Source organism: Dysidea avara, chromosome 2 (assembly GCF_963678975.1).
Source record: "Dysidea avara chromosome 2, odDysAvar1.4, whole genome shotgun sequence".
Lineage (NCBI taxonomy): Eukaryota > Metazoa > Porifera > Demospongiae > Dictyoceratida > Dysideidae > Dysidea > Dysidea avara.
Genome location: NC_089273.1, coordinates 3,506,392 through 3,521,258, shown reverse-complemented (window position 1 = coordinate 3,521,258; position 14,867 = coordinate 3,506,392). Strand labels below are relative to the sequence as shown.

Below are 14,867 nucleotides of genomic sequence, written 5' to 3'. Positions count from 1 at the left end.
ACGCCATGTTTGAATTTTGCCAATTGTATTGGTAGTGTACAGAGTTACAAGCTCCCTTGTCCATAGTTTTGCCAGTTACAAGTAGTAGAGTAGACAAATTCATCAAGGTATAGTGCTCCTCCATGTGGACAAAGAAAAAAGCTAAATAAACGACAACAGTAAACGTTATTTCTACCTCATCATAAACAAGTGCCCATAACTTGCACGTCTTTTACTGTACAAACATGAAACAAATTTTTTTCTTACTCTCCATGAACAGGTAAATACAATGGTATATTGGTTTTACTGATTGAGCTTTGTTTCAGTGAGTACTAAAGTGATTAAAATGTGGTCACATGTAATTTTATGAGGTATTCATATTTCCCCATTTATTTTGTTATGCTTTAATAGTAAAATAAAAACAGCTGGGTCACAAAATGATTTATTTGTACAGTAGTCCATGTAGTTAGTTATTGTACTACAGGCAGTGATGCACCGATACCACTTTTTCCCTACCGATCCGATACCGATACATTTGAGGCCAGAAATGGCCGATACCGATACTTTGCCTCTCACAAGAAACAGCTAGTGATTTAGCTTACTAAACTCATTTGCTAATCCCATCAACTGCAGTTTGCTGGTTTTGTTTCTATCAATTAAGCTAAGATAATAGTTTATGGCTTCAATGAATCTTATTTCGTGGCTTACTACAGTTTCTACTGTACTAATAATGCTAGTAGCTGGCTTCTTGTAAGGAATTCATGGCTTATATCAGCTTTTGCTCAACTCCGTTCAATGCGCTATGTACGCCGCCATCTTGATAAGTAATTAAATGACGTCATTTAAAGTATCGGTTGGTATCGGGCATTTATAGCTTTACCGATACAAGTCCGATACTGCCACAATAGGGCAGATACCAATACTAGTATCGGTATCGGTGCATCACTAACTACAGGTGTAGCTAGGGTGAGGCTACTATAGTGTACACCAATCACTAGTACCAACAGTGTATAGTGGTGTACTAAATGTGTAGCAGAAAGTTGCAGGTAAATTTTCAGTAACAGGATGCCAGTCATAAAATTGTAGAAAGTGTACCCCATAATACATGTCTTAGTTGTTTCAATACATTATTATTGTTTCCACAGAGCTATTGAAGTGTGGGGGAAATATGCCAAACATACTGCAATGACCAACTTCTTCAAGGTCAGTGTGTGGACATATCTATCACAATAATATTGTGCAGTATTCATTAGCTAAGTCCACAGTAGGTAAAATACTAGGCATACATACATAATCTCACAAAGTTATGTAGTTCATAGCTGGGTACTGATAGTGTATGGTATAGATGTGTTGTGTAATAATCACTATATTGTATTATTGTACAGAAATGTCAACAGAAACTTGGGCACATGTTACCATTGGGAGCCTACCTGTTGAAACCTGCCCAGAGAGTGTTGAAGTATTCACTATTACTAGAAGTACGTGTGTGTAGTGTGTGCGTGCGCGCGCGCGTGCGCGTGTGTGTGTGTGTAGTATGTTGTGGTGTGCGTGCGTGTGTACGCGCGTGTTTTATTTCATATTTATTTGTCTGTTTGCAGTATATGCTGACATACAGTTATACATACAAGCAAGGATATATAATGGGTAAGGAGAGTGTTGAACTGTGCTATATGCTGTGAAAATGAGCCCATGAAGTCCATTGGGATCTATCAAACAACACAATGATTTGTGTTGATTGGTGACCAATTATAGGTGCAGTTGGTACACTTGTGCACGTGCGTGTGAAGAAACTGAAGCTGCAGTACTGAGTGAAAGAAGGTATTTGAGAAAAAATATGGACATCACAGAGAGGAACACAGTACATACAAAAAGAGGACACAGGCAACTAACCTGGAAAGCAGACATCACCAGGAACATCGATGCTGCCTTGGACAAATCCAAGTTCCAGTTCTCACGTGTGCTGCATTCTGGGTCATCATGAACCTTGCACGTGACATACATTTGTTTGAGATTTCATCATAGTTGCCATCCCCTGCCTCAACAGTTCTGCTAGTGAAAGTGACATGTCTAAATAGAGTTTCAGCCATTTCGATTCCATGTGGACCACCCTCCTTAAACTAGTAGCATGCTAAATCTGGGCAATCACCAGCGGTCAAGTTTACGAGAGGAAACAAAGGTACACGGGCTACTTTATGGGCTTATTTTTCACATCTTATAGGTTAGTTCAACACTCTCCCTCCTCCATTTACAGCTGTATATACTCTTGATACAAGTAATTCATCATTCATTTCTATTTATCATTCTTTTGTTACTATTACAGAAGATCAATGATTGTTTGAGTGCTGGGGAGGATGGGAAAGAAGACATTATTGTAAGTCATGCGTGCTTTTATCAAATAGTAGCTGGAGAGTGGTTCACCAATTACACTAGAACCTGTTAATGTGGACACTTGAGGACACCTACATAATCCAGACACTTAGTTAAAGTCCCATAGTATCTCTTAGTACATAAAACTGACCTGGAAAATCAGGACACCTTGATAATCACAAGACTATTGGTTGGTCCCGAAGTACCCATATCACATTCACTGGTCCTGCTATAATCACTGCATAATTATTTTCCAACATTACAATACTATCAACATCTCCTCCAGGCTGCCATAGAGACGATGAGTAAAGTTGGTGAGCAGATTAATGAAACGAAGAAGAAATACGAGGCAACAGTTAAACTGCAGGTATCACTAGTAGAACTATCTATATTGTATACATAGTGTACATGTGATCCTGGTAGAGTTTGTGATGATGTATTACTGGTAGGGTAGTAGTGTTGTTAGGGGAGGATGTTCTCGGCTAATTACTGTTAGAGATTGAAATACTCAAATTTCATTGGCTACTTACAGGTGTCTAAATCATGTAGATGCCTTGTTTATGTCTCAATAGATCTCTGTCTCTGGGGTAACATTGGCAACACATGGGTGTTTGACTGTATAGTAAGTGTCATTACAAGTTACAGGGGATTGTTCTAATCACAAATGCTACATTTCTCATGTTACAAGCAGCTAGGAAGGTACAACAAGCCGCTGCGAACCTGCATGAAGGAGCTGTGGTTTAAATTAGTTAGACGTGCATCCAGGGTTCTGCGGAATTTAGAAACCCTCAGACCCTGTAGTAGCGCTCTCGCTTTGATCGTGCGCCACAACACAGGGCCTTTCTGGTTTCTAATTTCCTTAGAACCCTGTGTTTCGATGTCTAACTATTATTTATATTGTCAGATACAGTACAACCAGTTTAAAAGGTGTAACTAAGTACTGACTACACAAGGTCTATATTAGGAATGGTACAAATCTACGAACCCTTAAGAAATCAGAGTTGATCATTTTTCGAGAATTAATCATTGAGTTGATAGCAAATACTTGATAGCTAGTTTTTATTGACTTGATTTAAGAAATATTAAGTATATTTCATACTCTTGTTTGTCATAAGAACTAGGCCACAATTATTGTGAACAGATAAATCATGTTTGTAGTGTTGTGTAGACAAACAACCACCTGGCATCATGAACCATGATAGTGGGTTCATAATAGGGATTGCCCATGTCTTTTGCAAAAACTCTAATAGTACACACCAACGTTGAAACCGGGTCACTACTGCTGACCCGGATAGCAATCTGGGTCAGACCCGGATTGACCCGGATTAATTAAAGCCAAGACGTGTTTCGGCTAGTCTCGAACGAGTCTACATTTTGAGCGTTCTATTCGTGTTGAGTAAATATTGCAACTTCAGCCTAGCTGTAGATTAAAGACCAAAAAAAAAAAAAGAGTTCTTCACCTACTGACAATAGCTACCCCTCACCATAGATACCCTCAGTTTCGTGCTACATACTGCACTTACTAACAAATGGGCATGGCTGAGCATATGTTTGTAATGTGATAAGTGGGCGTGGCTCACGAAAGAGCTACGCGATAGTGTTTATAAGTTCCACGTTGTCAAACAAACAATTTCGTTTCTCACGTGATCCAATCCAGGTCAGACCCGGATAAATTGTAAACTGGGTCAGACACGGATGACCCGGAGAAAATGTGACCCGGATGACCCGACCCGGTTTCAACGCTGGTACACACGCCTAAAAACCACCTTGGAAAGCATCCTCCAACTTAAAACCATCCTCTGGTGGTTATTTGTAATGAGTATTGGTCCACTAGTAAGTATCAAGTTAAAGGAAACAGTATCATGAACCACGATAGTGGGTTCATAATAGGGATTGCAGTGGAATTTTTTGAAAATCCTAATAGAGCAGTCACCTAAAACCAGCCTTAGAAAGCAGACTCGAGCATAAAACAACCCTCAGAAGGATTATTATCAAACACTGAACTCAGAAAAATTGTGACATAGCAGTAAAAATGGTCTAGATGAAATTTGGAAACATTCAAAAAATGCTAATTTTACACGAATTGTTCATATTATTATTCATAATATTATTATTATTATTTTGTTTCACTCGTGTACAGTCCAAGGCTTCCATTTTTTCACGATAAAAACTACACAGCCTTACTCACTGAGTCCTTCTGTGTGTCCATGACCCATTAATTAACCCGTACTCCACAGATCGCTAACCGGCCTCCACCTAAATTTCTAAGTTCTTCTTCGCCATTACCTGCTGTTCCGTATACGGAAGAAGCCATAGAAGAAAAATTATGAGATCTTGTGTGCTCAGGGATGCGTATTGTTCGACTATAGTATTTATAACGTTAATAGATGGCAGATTGAAATTGTGCAGCACTCTTTACCTTACAAGATCGCCATAATAGGGTCTCTAGTAAGCTTCCCGTGTTCGCTATGAGAAGCCGTTCAAGTGCACATGCAAGGCATCGGTTTATTCTCTTCCTAGCCATCACAGTGAGTGCTTTGTTTGTCCACTATATGGGGAAGAATGGTAGCGCTGATATTATGGCTGCTTTTCACACACAGAAAAGGTTGGGTGGGGTGTTTATTACAACCCTACCATTTAAAAATATTTTGTGGTCTAACCACATATCATCTACAACCCTCCCATATGGTATCCATGTCATAAACAACATAAGGGTGTGAAGCCTGACAGTCTTACATGGGAGGATTGTGTGCTACTGTGCTATTGTCACTGTAACTATAGCTACTGTGTACTCTAGCACATTCTCTGATCAGCTAGTGACATTGACAGTTGCAAGCATTTATGAACACATGCTAACCAGACTTTGCTGACTATACCTATGGTGTTCCACTTTATGACACACTGCTGCTAGCAGGCTACACTTAGGCTTTCCAGGGCTAGAGCCCAGTCTAAGTCCTGGCAATTGGAACTCAATATGCCAGTTTAAAGTAGTCTTGCATGGGTATGACTGCCAAATCCCTGGTAATCGTGTAAGACTGGCTACGCCACTGGCCACTAGTATAGTGACATTGTGATTTGTACATGCAGACACTGGCAGAGGAAGACTTCGGCCAAGCCTAGCCATCTCCTCCTATTTAGCTTATTAATACCAACTCGCACAGTTGCTGCTGCATGCAGTCTTGCATGTTCATACGTGCAACTCGTACATTTATACAAAGGTGTTATAAGTGTCATCACTACAATAATAGCACTACAGCTACAATGTATAGCTATCTCTTCACTACCTATTCTGCTAGACAACTCTACACCTATAATGCACATGCTTGATGTATGCATCGTTCTTCTCTTTTTTTTAAAAAAATGGACTCTACAGGAATTATAACACTAACAGTTACCATTCTTGTATAACTTGTATCATAGAGTTTCATTATTTTCGTTCTGTTAGAATAAATACCTAAGACATCTTGTTCTTCTTCAAGTCTCCTGTGCCATCATCAACGCTCTCCTGTATGATAGGTGCACAATCAGTAATTCTTCTGACAGGTAAGTAGCTCATATAGCAGTGTGTTTTCAACAATGGCACAAAGTATGACGATGGTGACTGAACACTGAGTAGACTAGGAATTAATATATCCTACCTTATTATTTTGTGCATGTACAAATCAGAATGAAAATACAGTCTTTACCATAGATTACAAATTAATATTGCATTAAGATATCTAGTTAATGAGTTAACCTTTTAAACTGAGGAATCTCTGTTAGCTTAGGCTACACTATAATGTACCAATTAACTTATAATCCATAAGTGGATTTGGAAAAAAAGTACACAAACTAGACACATTAAAAATTAAAAAATTTAAATTAAGAAATAGGGATCGCTAAAAAAAGCCACAAAACAAGAAGGGATCACTGGGATGGTAATGTAAACCACAAATCCCCTATTTTGACTCATTTCCGACTGGATCATGACAGATGGACAGTAACTAAATCTTTATCGACAGAGAGTCAAAATAGGGATTTGTGGTTTACATTACTACCCCAGCGATCCCTTCTTGTTTGGTGGCCTTTTTCAGTGATCCCTATTCCCATTTTAAAATTTCCAATTTTTTATTCATCTAGTTTACAATAATGTGATCTTGTACACGTATTACTTGTAGCTTTTCCACTCGTACGTGTAATAAGGGTATATATTTCAACTTTTATTTAAAATTTCGATTTGTGTGAAACATACATAAATTATATATTCCTTAGTACTAGTGCATAAATCAACAAATGCTAGAATTGAGTTTGAATAAAAAATACTGCTAAATGTTTCCAATAATTGAAACCCACAATTAAGTAACCCTTTGGCTCCGAAGTTATAAAAAGATGTTTTGTTAAATGTTAACTCCACCATAGTGGCTCTCACAATTAACATGTATGTGTAGTTAGCACTACAATAAATAGATCTACGATATCATATGATTTTAGTAACTCTTCATTATTTCTTCTATCCTCTGTGACAGGTATTATCATCATAATTATTGTCTTAGAAACAGCTGAAAACCGCAGATTTGTTTTATATCATGCTCAGTCACGCTGCGATGTTTGGATAAAGCTTATGAAAATGGCCATTAACCGCAGAGTAACATAGTCCAAACAGTTATACTCATAGGATATTCTATTTACGAGACACAAAAAATAGTTGGTCCATACACAGATTAGTAGGAAACCAAGTGTCGTTTGTCAAAATGTATGTTTTATGTGAAAGTTTTGTTTTGAGAACCAAAGCCACTATGGTGGGACTATGGTGGTGTTCGGGGCCAAAGGGTTAATTAATGTACTGTATCTAAGCAATAAAAACCTGTTGCTATGTGAGTTGTAAGTACTTACTGTTTGTTACACACAATACAGTCTGTAAACTTCACACCTGGTGTGTGTAAGGATGCTGGCTCATGTGTGCCTGGCTAGTAGGCATCAGATTGTTACAATAGTGTTCAATGTGTATTATACTGTAACAGTGCCTAATGTGTGTTGTGTTCTGTAGTGCCTCTGCACCTGGGTACTCACCAACAGGATTTCTAATTTTACGTTCGAATGGTTTTAAACAAAGGAATCTTTAAATTTCAGTATCATCACTGTCCAGTATACGTGTGCCATACTGGGAAAATTTCTAGTAGTTTTGTTCTGAGTTATTCGTTGGTGTCACTTGTATGGCAGCATGTGTATACATGTGAGAGTCTACTTATATACACGTACGTACATACTGTTAGTATAATCCAGTCTCTATTTTTGTAGGAGATTCAAGCACAGTTAGATGGCTGGGATGTAAGTTATTATGTGTGGTGTCAGCATATACACTTGTAATCTGCTGTATGGTAGCTGTAATTGTGTAATTTAAAATGCATAGTGTAATTACAAATACATTGTGTAATTTGAAGTACACCTATATATAATTGTAGGGAAATGACCTCATCACATATGGAGACTCAGGTAGGTTGTGTTGTATTCTATTAAATTAGTACATTTGCTTTTGTTTCATGTATACTGTACACATACAAGTATGCCGTATAGTAAAAAAGTTTGGCGGTAAAAAAGTGTGACGAAACCCCTCTGTTGAACAAATTGGCAGAAAAAAAACTTTGGCGATTGTGATAATATTCGCCAAAGTTTTCACCACCAAACTTTTTACTGTACAATAAAATGACAAGGTGTCAACTCATCAATTAAGTAGTGTAGTAAGTGTATAGGTAGCTAGTGTTGTTGTTGTAGCAGTACTTTTGTAGCTACTGATCTAATGACGTGCTAGCAAAGGCCGTGTGCTTCTCTATCTCCTGCGATGCCGAGAGCGATCGTATGTGCCTTTTCAGTTAACTGCAGTAGCAGAGGTTATCACGTATATCAAAGTATTTGGACAAATCCATCACAAGACAATGAACTATTCACAGGTCTTAGCCGCCTCATAGGTCCCTAGTTGGATAGCGTTTAATAAAAACTGACGTGCGAACGGAAACCCGGTTGGAAATGCTATCCCAAGGAGTGCTTACAACTGTGGGACACATTCCTAGGAAGATCAAGATCTCCAGTCAGCTCGATCTTTATTGCGTGGTGATACGAGCTGATCTTTACAAGGCTTGAACCTTCATCTCAAGTTCTAGTTACTCAATGTGCTCACGTGATCATATAAAATAATTGGCAAAAAAAACTTTGGCGAATTGAATGCTATTCGCCAAATTCACCAAAGCTTTTTGCTATACGGTAATGGCTAACGGTAGATGAGGTTGACAGTCAGACATCTCATGGTCTTGTCCATCCCCTTAACAGCTCAGTAAAATATTCTAATCTATCATACTGTATGTGTCTCAGAACCCTCTTTCAGCCAGGCCTACAATATGTGGTTTTCCTAGCAACGTTAGTGCTGCGTTATCCATACTTCTTGTTAATGTGACCAAAAAATTTCTAAATATCAGTAATGCCATATTTGGTTTTGGTTACACTGGCAAGGTTATAATGCATAACCAACATCCTCTGATCTTAAAGCTTGTAAGCTTTCATCGATCCATCCTTGTGTTATGAACACCTACAGTGTACACATATTGTTTGTTATGTCAACAATGCTAAATGTTTGGTACATGTTGTGGTAGAAACCTTACTACTGTATTTGTAGTACGTTGCTTTAAAAACTTAATACAGTATATAGTGTTCAAATACACATCGAGTACTTAATTCATCTCAAGCTTTAGAATACACTCCATGTAAGACTGCAGCACTAATTTCTGTGGTTCACCAATTACACTGGAACCTGTTAATGTGGACACTTGAGGACACCTACATAATCCAGACACTTAGTGAAGGTCCCATAGTATCCTTTAGCACATAAAACTGACCTGGAAAATCAGGACACCTTGATAATCACAAGACTATTGGTTGATCCCGAAGTACCCATATCACATACACTGGTCCTGCTATAATCACTGCATAATTATTTTCCAACATTACAATACTATCAACATCTCCTTCAGGCTGCCATAGAAACGATGAGTAAAGTTGGTGAGCAGATTAATGAAATGAAGAAGAAATACGAGGCAATTTTAGTTAAACTGCAGGTATAGTGTAGCTTCCGCAAAAACTAAATCTGCTGAATTTTTTGCCTGCAATTTTTTTGAATGCATACTGGAGTAATAAACTATGTAATAAAATCCAGAGTGCTAAAACTACTGTAGGCTGTAATTTAAATACTATAGTGCTAACATTAGACTGTAATTCTAATATACATTAAAGTCACGTGGTATACAATATAATACGTACTTCAGTGTATTTCATTGTTACAAGTGAAAAATTCCAAACTGTATATCAACTATGTGAGTGCTCTCAGCACCACTTTGCCTCATGTGCTGTAAAAAATAAACGGCCTGCCGACTCATTTAAATGCCAGGTCCTAGAAAATTTTGTATGGACAAATAAGATAAACTGAAATATCACATTTCAGTAGTGAAGTCTTGAATGTAGCAAGTTTGACGTACAGTACACTACTAACTGTTTTGGTTATGTCGGCGCACTTACATTCCGGCACAATTCATATTCTAATTAAAGAGCTCAAACATGCGCAATATTATTTCATACGTAATAATAATAATAGCAGTTGTTCAGTTAGTTAGTAGTACTAAATTGAAACTTTTAATAGGGGAATAGGGATCGCTGAAAACGCCATGAAAAAAGAAGAGATTGCTGGGGTGGTAATGTAAACTACAAATCCCTATTTTGACTCATCTCAAAATAACGGAGCATGTAACTAAAATTTATGACAAAGAGTCAAAATAGGGATTTGTGATTTACATTATTACCACTCCAGCATTCCCTTCTTGTTTCATGGCTTTTTTCAGCGATCCCTATTCCACTTTTAAAACTTTATTCATCTATATGCATTTGAATCTGGAATTTCACCCTGATGACTGCTCTGTTGGAGTAGTTGACTGTCGTATTAGAGTAATGATATTACGTATATGTTGCTGTATAACATCAGAGTGGATTGTAAACTTCTTGTCATTGATTTGAGTTCAGACCACCCTAGCATTTATTGGACCAGTCATGACCACTAACTGCTATAAGGATGAATATACTCTAATAGAACATCAAAGAGGTTATGCGATGGTATTTGAGTTACTATTAAGTCTTTAGTGTTCTTTATTTCCTCCTACACAATTGTGTAGACAGAACACCTCATGTTACATTGAGACTGTTTGTGTATTGTGTGTAAACAGTTTGTATATTGACATGTTGTCAGCCTGTAATTGTTTGTGGTTTATTTCATGTATTTCACATAGTAAGATCTCACCACACTTTCTTACAGGACCACCACAAGACCATTACATGTTGGGAGAGCAAAGTCACCAGATGAGGCGACATTTCATAGCAGAGCTCACACGACAGCCACCACCAGCCACAAGTCTTATCTTAAGAGTAGCAGCTTGTTACGTCATGAGAAGGCATATACTAATCTACCAAATGTTACTAGAAATGATCAGACAGATGCAGCATGTTAGTGTTTGTGTGTGTGTGCGTGTGTGTGTGTGTGGGTGTGCGTGTGCGTGTGTGTGTGTGTGTGTGTGTGTGTGTGTGTGTGTGTGTGTGTGTGTGTGATGCCATGAGGCAGCAAAGCCAAGTGGTTAAGGAATTTGACTGGTGATCAAAAATCCCAGGTTCAAATCCCGATTATGCCACTTTGTTGTTCCTTTGAGCAAGAAATTTTATTCACACTGCTCCTGTTTACCCGGCTGTTAAATGGGAACCAGGTGGCCTGATGTCAAACGGGGAGGTACCCACTCAGCTGTAACATTATTGGGTAGCTGGTATTAGCTGGGGAAGCAAATGCCCAACTGTGCTTGTCTCACTTAGCAGTGTTGAAGTCATTGTGGAACTTTGTGTTCTGTGACTTCTCACCATGAGACCTGCATGGTCCTCCTGTGGGTTACTAGTCCTGGGATTTGCTTGTACTAGACTTGAGTGCCTGAGTGGAGCAGAGGCATCCTTGTGCTAGCTCACTGGACAGCAATAGTTGTGTTTCACATGACCACTGGAGGCTTTGCTTTGTGTGTGCATGTGTAATGTCAATTGGGGAACATCCCACCCAGCTATAACATCAATGGTTAATTAAGCTTGAACAACTAACTTGTTGTTTACTTTGTTCATGGTACATGTTTGAAATGAATCATCTATCATATCTCATATCATAGCATGTACATCTACGTATGAGTTTCTTTTTTTATTTACAATAACATCCTGTCTGTCTGTCTGTCTGTCTGTCTTCCTTCCTGTCATTCCTGTCTTCCTTCCTGTTACAAAATTACAAACACCTCAGCACTTTATTAGAATGTCTTTGACCACCATGTGTGATTGTACAACCATATTACATGATATAATGGATCACATGATGTAAACTATATGCTGAGTCTATTGGAAGTTTACCATTTTTCAAATGGACCACTAGAAAATGACTTTCAAAAGGTGTGCAACTTTTCCTGTAATTTTTATGGAGGCCAACAAAAATACACTAGTGTGTCAGTGGGATTCTGTGGTGTATGTTTTAAAACACACTGCACTGACGGGCACCTGAGTAGCATGCAGGTGTCCCAGTGCTGGTTCACTGGGTAGGCATGACTGCATTATAGGTGAGAGCCAAAGACTTTTTGAAGGATTTTGCTTTGCTATTGCATTTATCATACAGTACGATAGTAACTGTATGGTAGGTACCACAAAGGAGTAGGCATGGCCCACAAAATAACATCACCCCAAAACCAGCCTCAATTTTCCCTGACGACGATGAGGCAGTATTGGTTAGGTAAAACTAAGCCCAAACAAGATTTCAAATTGACCCAAAACACTTTCAACAAGTTGCTACGGAATTTTAATTTTTTTTATTTGACGGAATTTTCTACTGCCTGACTGAGTACTGACTGGCTGATGCCTTCAGACAAGCGTAACTCGATAACAGCTAAGGCCACAGGCTTGATTTTTTAACTGTTCGATGTTGCTTCAGCCTGACAGGTGCCTTTTAGCATACCACAGTATGTACAACGCATTCTTCATGGACTTACCAGTGTCCTCCTTTGTGTCCCATTCATCTTTGCTGACAGGGAAAGGTGTTGATTTAGCAATAGCACGTGATAGCTTCCCTTCAAAACAGAAATCGTCTGTATTTTTCATAGTGGCTATTTTGATTGCAGATGTGCTTTTCAAACAGACGATAATTAATAATAAAATTGTGGCGCGCGGCACCATTTCTTTAGGTATGCGTGGATTGTAGCGGTGCTTTCCGGACAGTTCTTGATTCGAAATGCCATGTAACAGGTTGAATAGCTGACAATGAAGCATAATTAATACTTCACTTTTCAGACAATAATTGATATAGCTGGGGTGTGCGGCGCCATTTCAGAAGTGGTATGCGTGGGTTTACCAGTCATAATAAAATTATTTACAAAAAAAGATAACAAACAAGTACATGAAAAAAATTGGAATTTTCAACTAGAGTAGGGATCATAGCACATCAATAAAAAGTACTGAAACAAGTTGGAGTAGTCCATGATAGTAAACATTCAGAAGTGTTATATCCCTACTGTACATTTCTGTTATGGTATCTTGAGCACAGTAGGGATATAACACTTCTTATTGTTTTACTATGATTTAATATCATGGACTACTCCAACTGATTTCAGCACTTTATCGATGTGCTATGGTCCCTACGCTAGTTGAAATTCCAAATTTTTTCATGTATTTGTAAATGTTGTGTGTGTGTGAATCACATGTCATGACATGTGTGTTATATACTGTACATGTACTTTACCTCACCATGTGTTGTGTGTGTGTGAATCACATGTCATGACATGTGTGTTATATACTGTACATGTACTTTACCTCACCATGTGTTGTGTGTGTGTGAATCACATGTCATGACATGTGTGTTATATACTGTACATGTACTTTACCTCACCATGTGTTGTATGTGTGTGAATCACATGTCATGACATGTGTGTTATATACTGTACATGTACTTTACCTCACCATGTGCTACATTAGGTGCCTGCTAGACTTTGGCAGTACCAATTCACTGGGCTAGGCCCCTCACCGTCTATACCTTAAAGTGACAAACAACACTGTCATACCTACTAGTATAGTGGTCCATGCAGTACCAACTGTGATACCTGCTGACCCACCGACTACAAGAGCTGGCAAGAGCACAATGCTTAGTCAAACTTCCGACCTAGCTAATCCCAAGAGTATGACAGGCAAAAGGAACCAGTTAGGTAAGATATGTCATGTGATGATCATGTGATGCTTCAGTTGTCATTGCAGATCTAACCAATCAGGTGTTGTCCAGAGGAAAGGGGTGTGGCTTTGTAATGACCCCAAGTCAGTTAGACATTCCTGCCCACTCTAGTCACATGATCCAAGTGTAGTCATACTCTGACATGTGAGGAGTGTACTCTGATCAACGTGTGTGTCAGGTAATGTCTTAGAAGGTCATGTGATGCCACCTTATGTTATGTGACATCATTTGGTATTGTGTGACTTCATTTCTTTGATGTCACCAAATTACAGTGAAGTAGTTTGCTAGACTTGACAGAATAAAGAGAGGATTTTCATAAATTTTTAGAAATCAGTGTAGTATTGAAAATTCCCTTGCATTACTGAATTAAAATTATAGTTCAGCTTGTCTGAGCTAATGTCTACACATTCAGTAATGTTTGCAACATTTCTTTAAACTGAAAATGGTGGATGCTTTGGTTTATGGATTAGTGTATACATGCAGCCTACATCAATTAGAGTGTTTTTGCTATATTATTCAGGTACCAGGGTTAGCTGATACTTCAATTGTGATCAGTTATGGAGTTGTTGGTAGTCCTGTATTGCTCCCTACTACTGCTACATATGGCTCCACTATAGTGAGGTAAGAACATCAGTTATATGGCCTGTATATTGAGGACACATTGACACCAATTCACATTAAAGGGGTGACATCTCTGATTTCAGTAGAAAAATGTCACAATATAAAAAGCTGGGGCCATTAGAAAAAATCTTTCTACCAAGCAGTGACGTAGCCAGACCCGGGCAAGCCACGGCATTGTCCTGACATCAAGTTACTTTGCCCTACCATCAACTACCCAGAGTAATTAAGAAGGTGGGCTGAATCACTGATGAGCAATCACTTAACAAGAATAGCTAACACAACTTATTGTGTGTCCACTTCACCAATGCTTTCTTTCTGGCTGGCTAGCAGTAACCGGGCTTTCCCCTGGGGTTTTACTATTTGCTTGTGGTATTGTGTTAATGGCTAATAAAAGCAATAAATAGAAATGAGATCACATGATTAAAACGCAGTCAGTATAGTGACAATGGACTAAATACAGAGTTTTTTTCTATACAGATAGGGACAGTGTGTCTTCATGTTTGTGGTGAAGTGTGGACTATAGGTTGAAAACCTTGATGATGAAAAGTCAAATTGATGTGAAGTTATGAAACATGGGAACCTGTTCAAGCTGTGTGTA

The 14,867-nt window shown here is 38.5% G+C and overlaps 1 protein-coding gene across 2 annotated transcripts in view; it reads left to right on the top strand.

Annotated features, from left to right (window-relative positions):
* Positions 1-14,867, top strand: part of LOC136246437 (pleckstrin homology domain-containing family G member 1-like) — a 356,327-nt gene that overhangs the window by 338,853 nt on the left and 2,607 nt on the right. For both annotated transcript variants that reach the window (XM_066037880.1, XM_066037881.1), the window contains 10 exons: positions 1,125-1,182; positions 1,365-1,457; positions 2,300-2,350; positions 2,633-2,713; positions 7,624-7,653; positions 7,788-7,818; positions 10,676-10,863; positions 13,399-13,625; positions 13,675-13,826; positions 14,169-14,269. In XM_066037880.1, coding sequence (XP_065893952.1) covers positions 1,165-1,182; positions 1,365-1,457; positions 2,300-2,350; positions 2,633-2,713; positions 7,624-7,653; positions 7,788-7,818; positions 10,676-10,863; positions 13,399-13,461 — 555 coding nt within the window. In that variant the 5' untranslated portion in view covers positions 1,125-1,164 and the 3' untranslated portion in view covers positions 13,462-13,625; positions 13,675-13,826; positions 14,169-14,269. The remainder of the gene's footprint in view (positions 1-1,124; positions 1,183-1,364; positions 1,458-2,299; positions 2,351-2,632; positions 2,714-7,623; positions 7,654-7,787; positions 7,819-10,675; positions 10,864-13,398; positions 13,626-13,674; positions 13,827-14,168; positions 14,270-14,867) is intronic.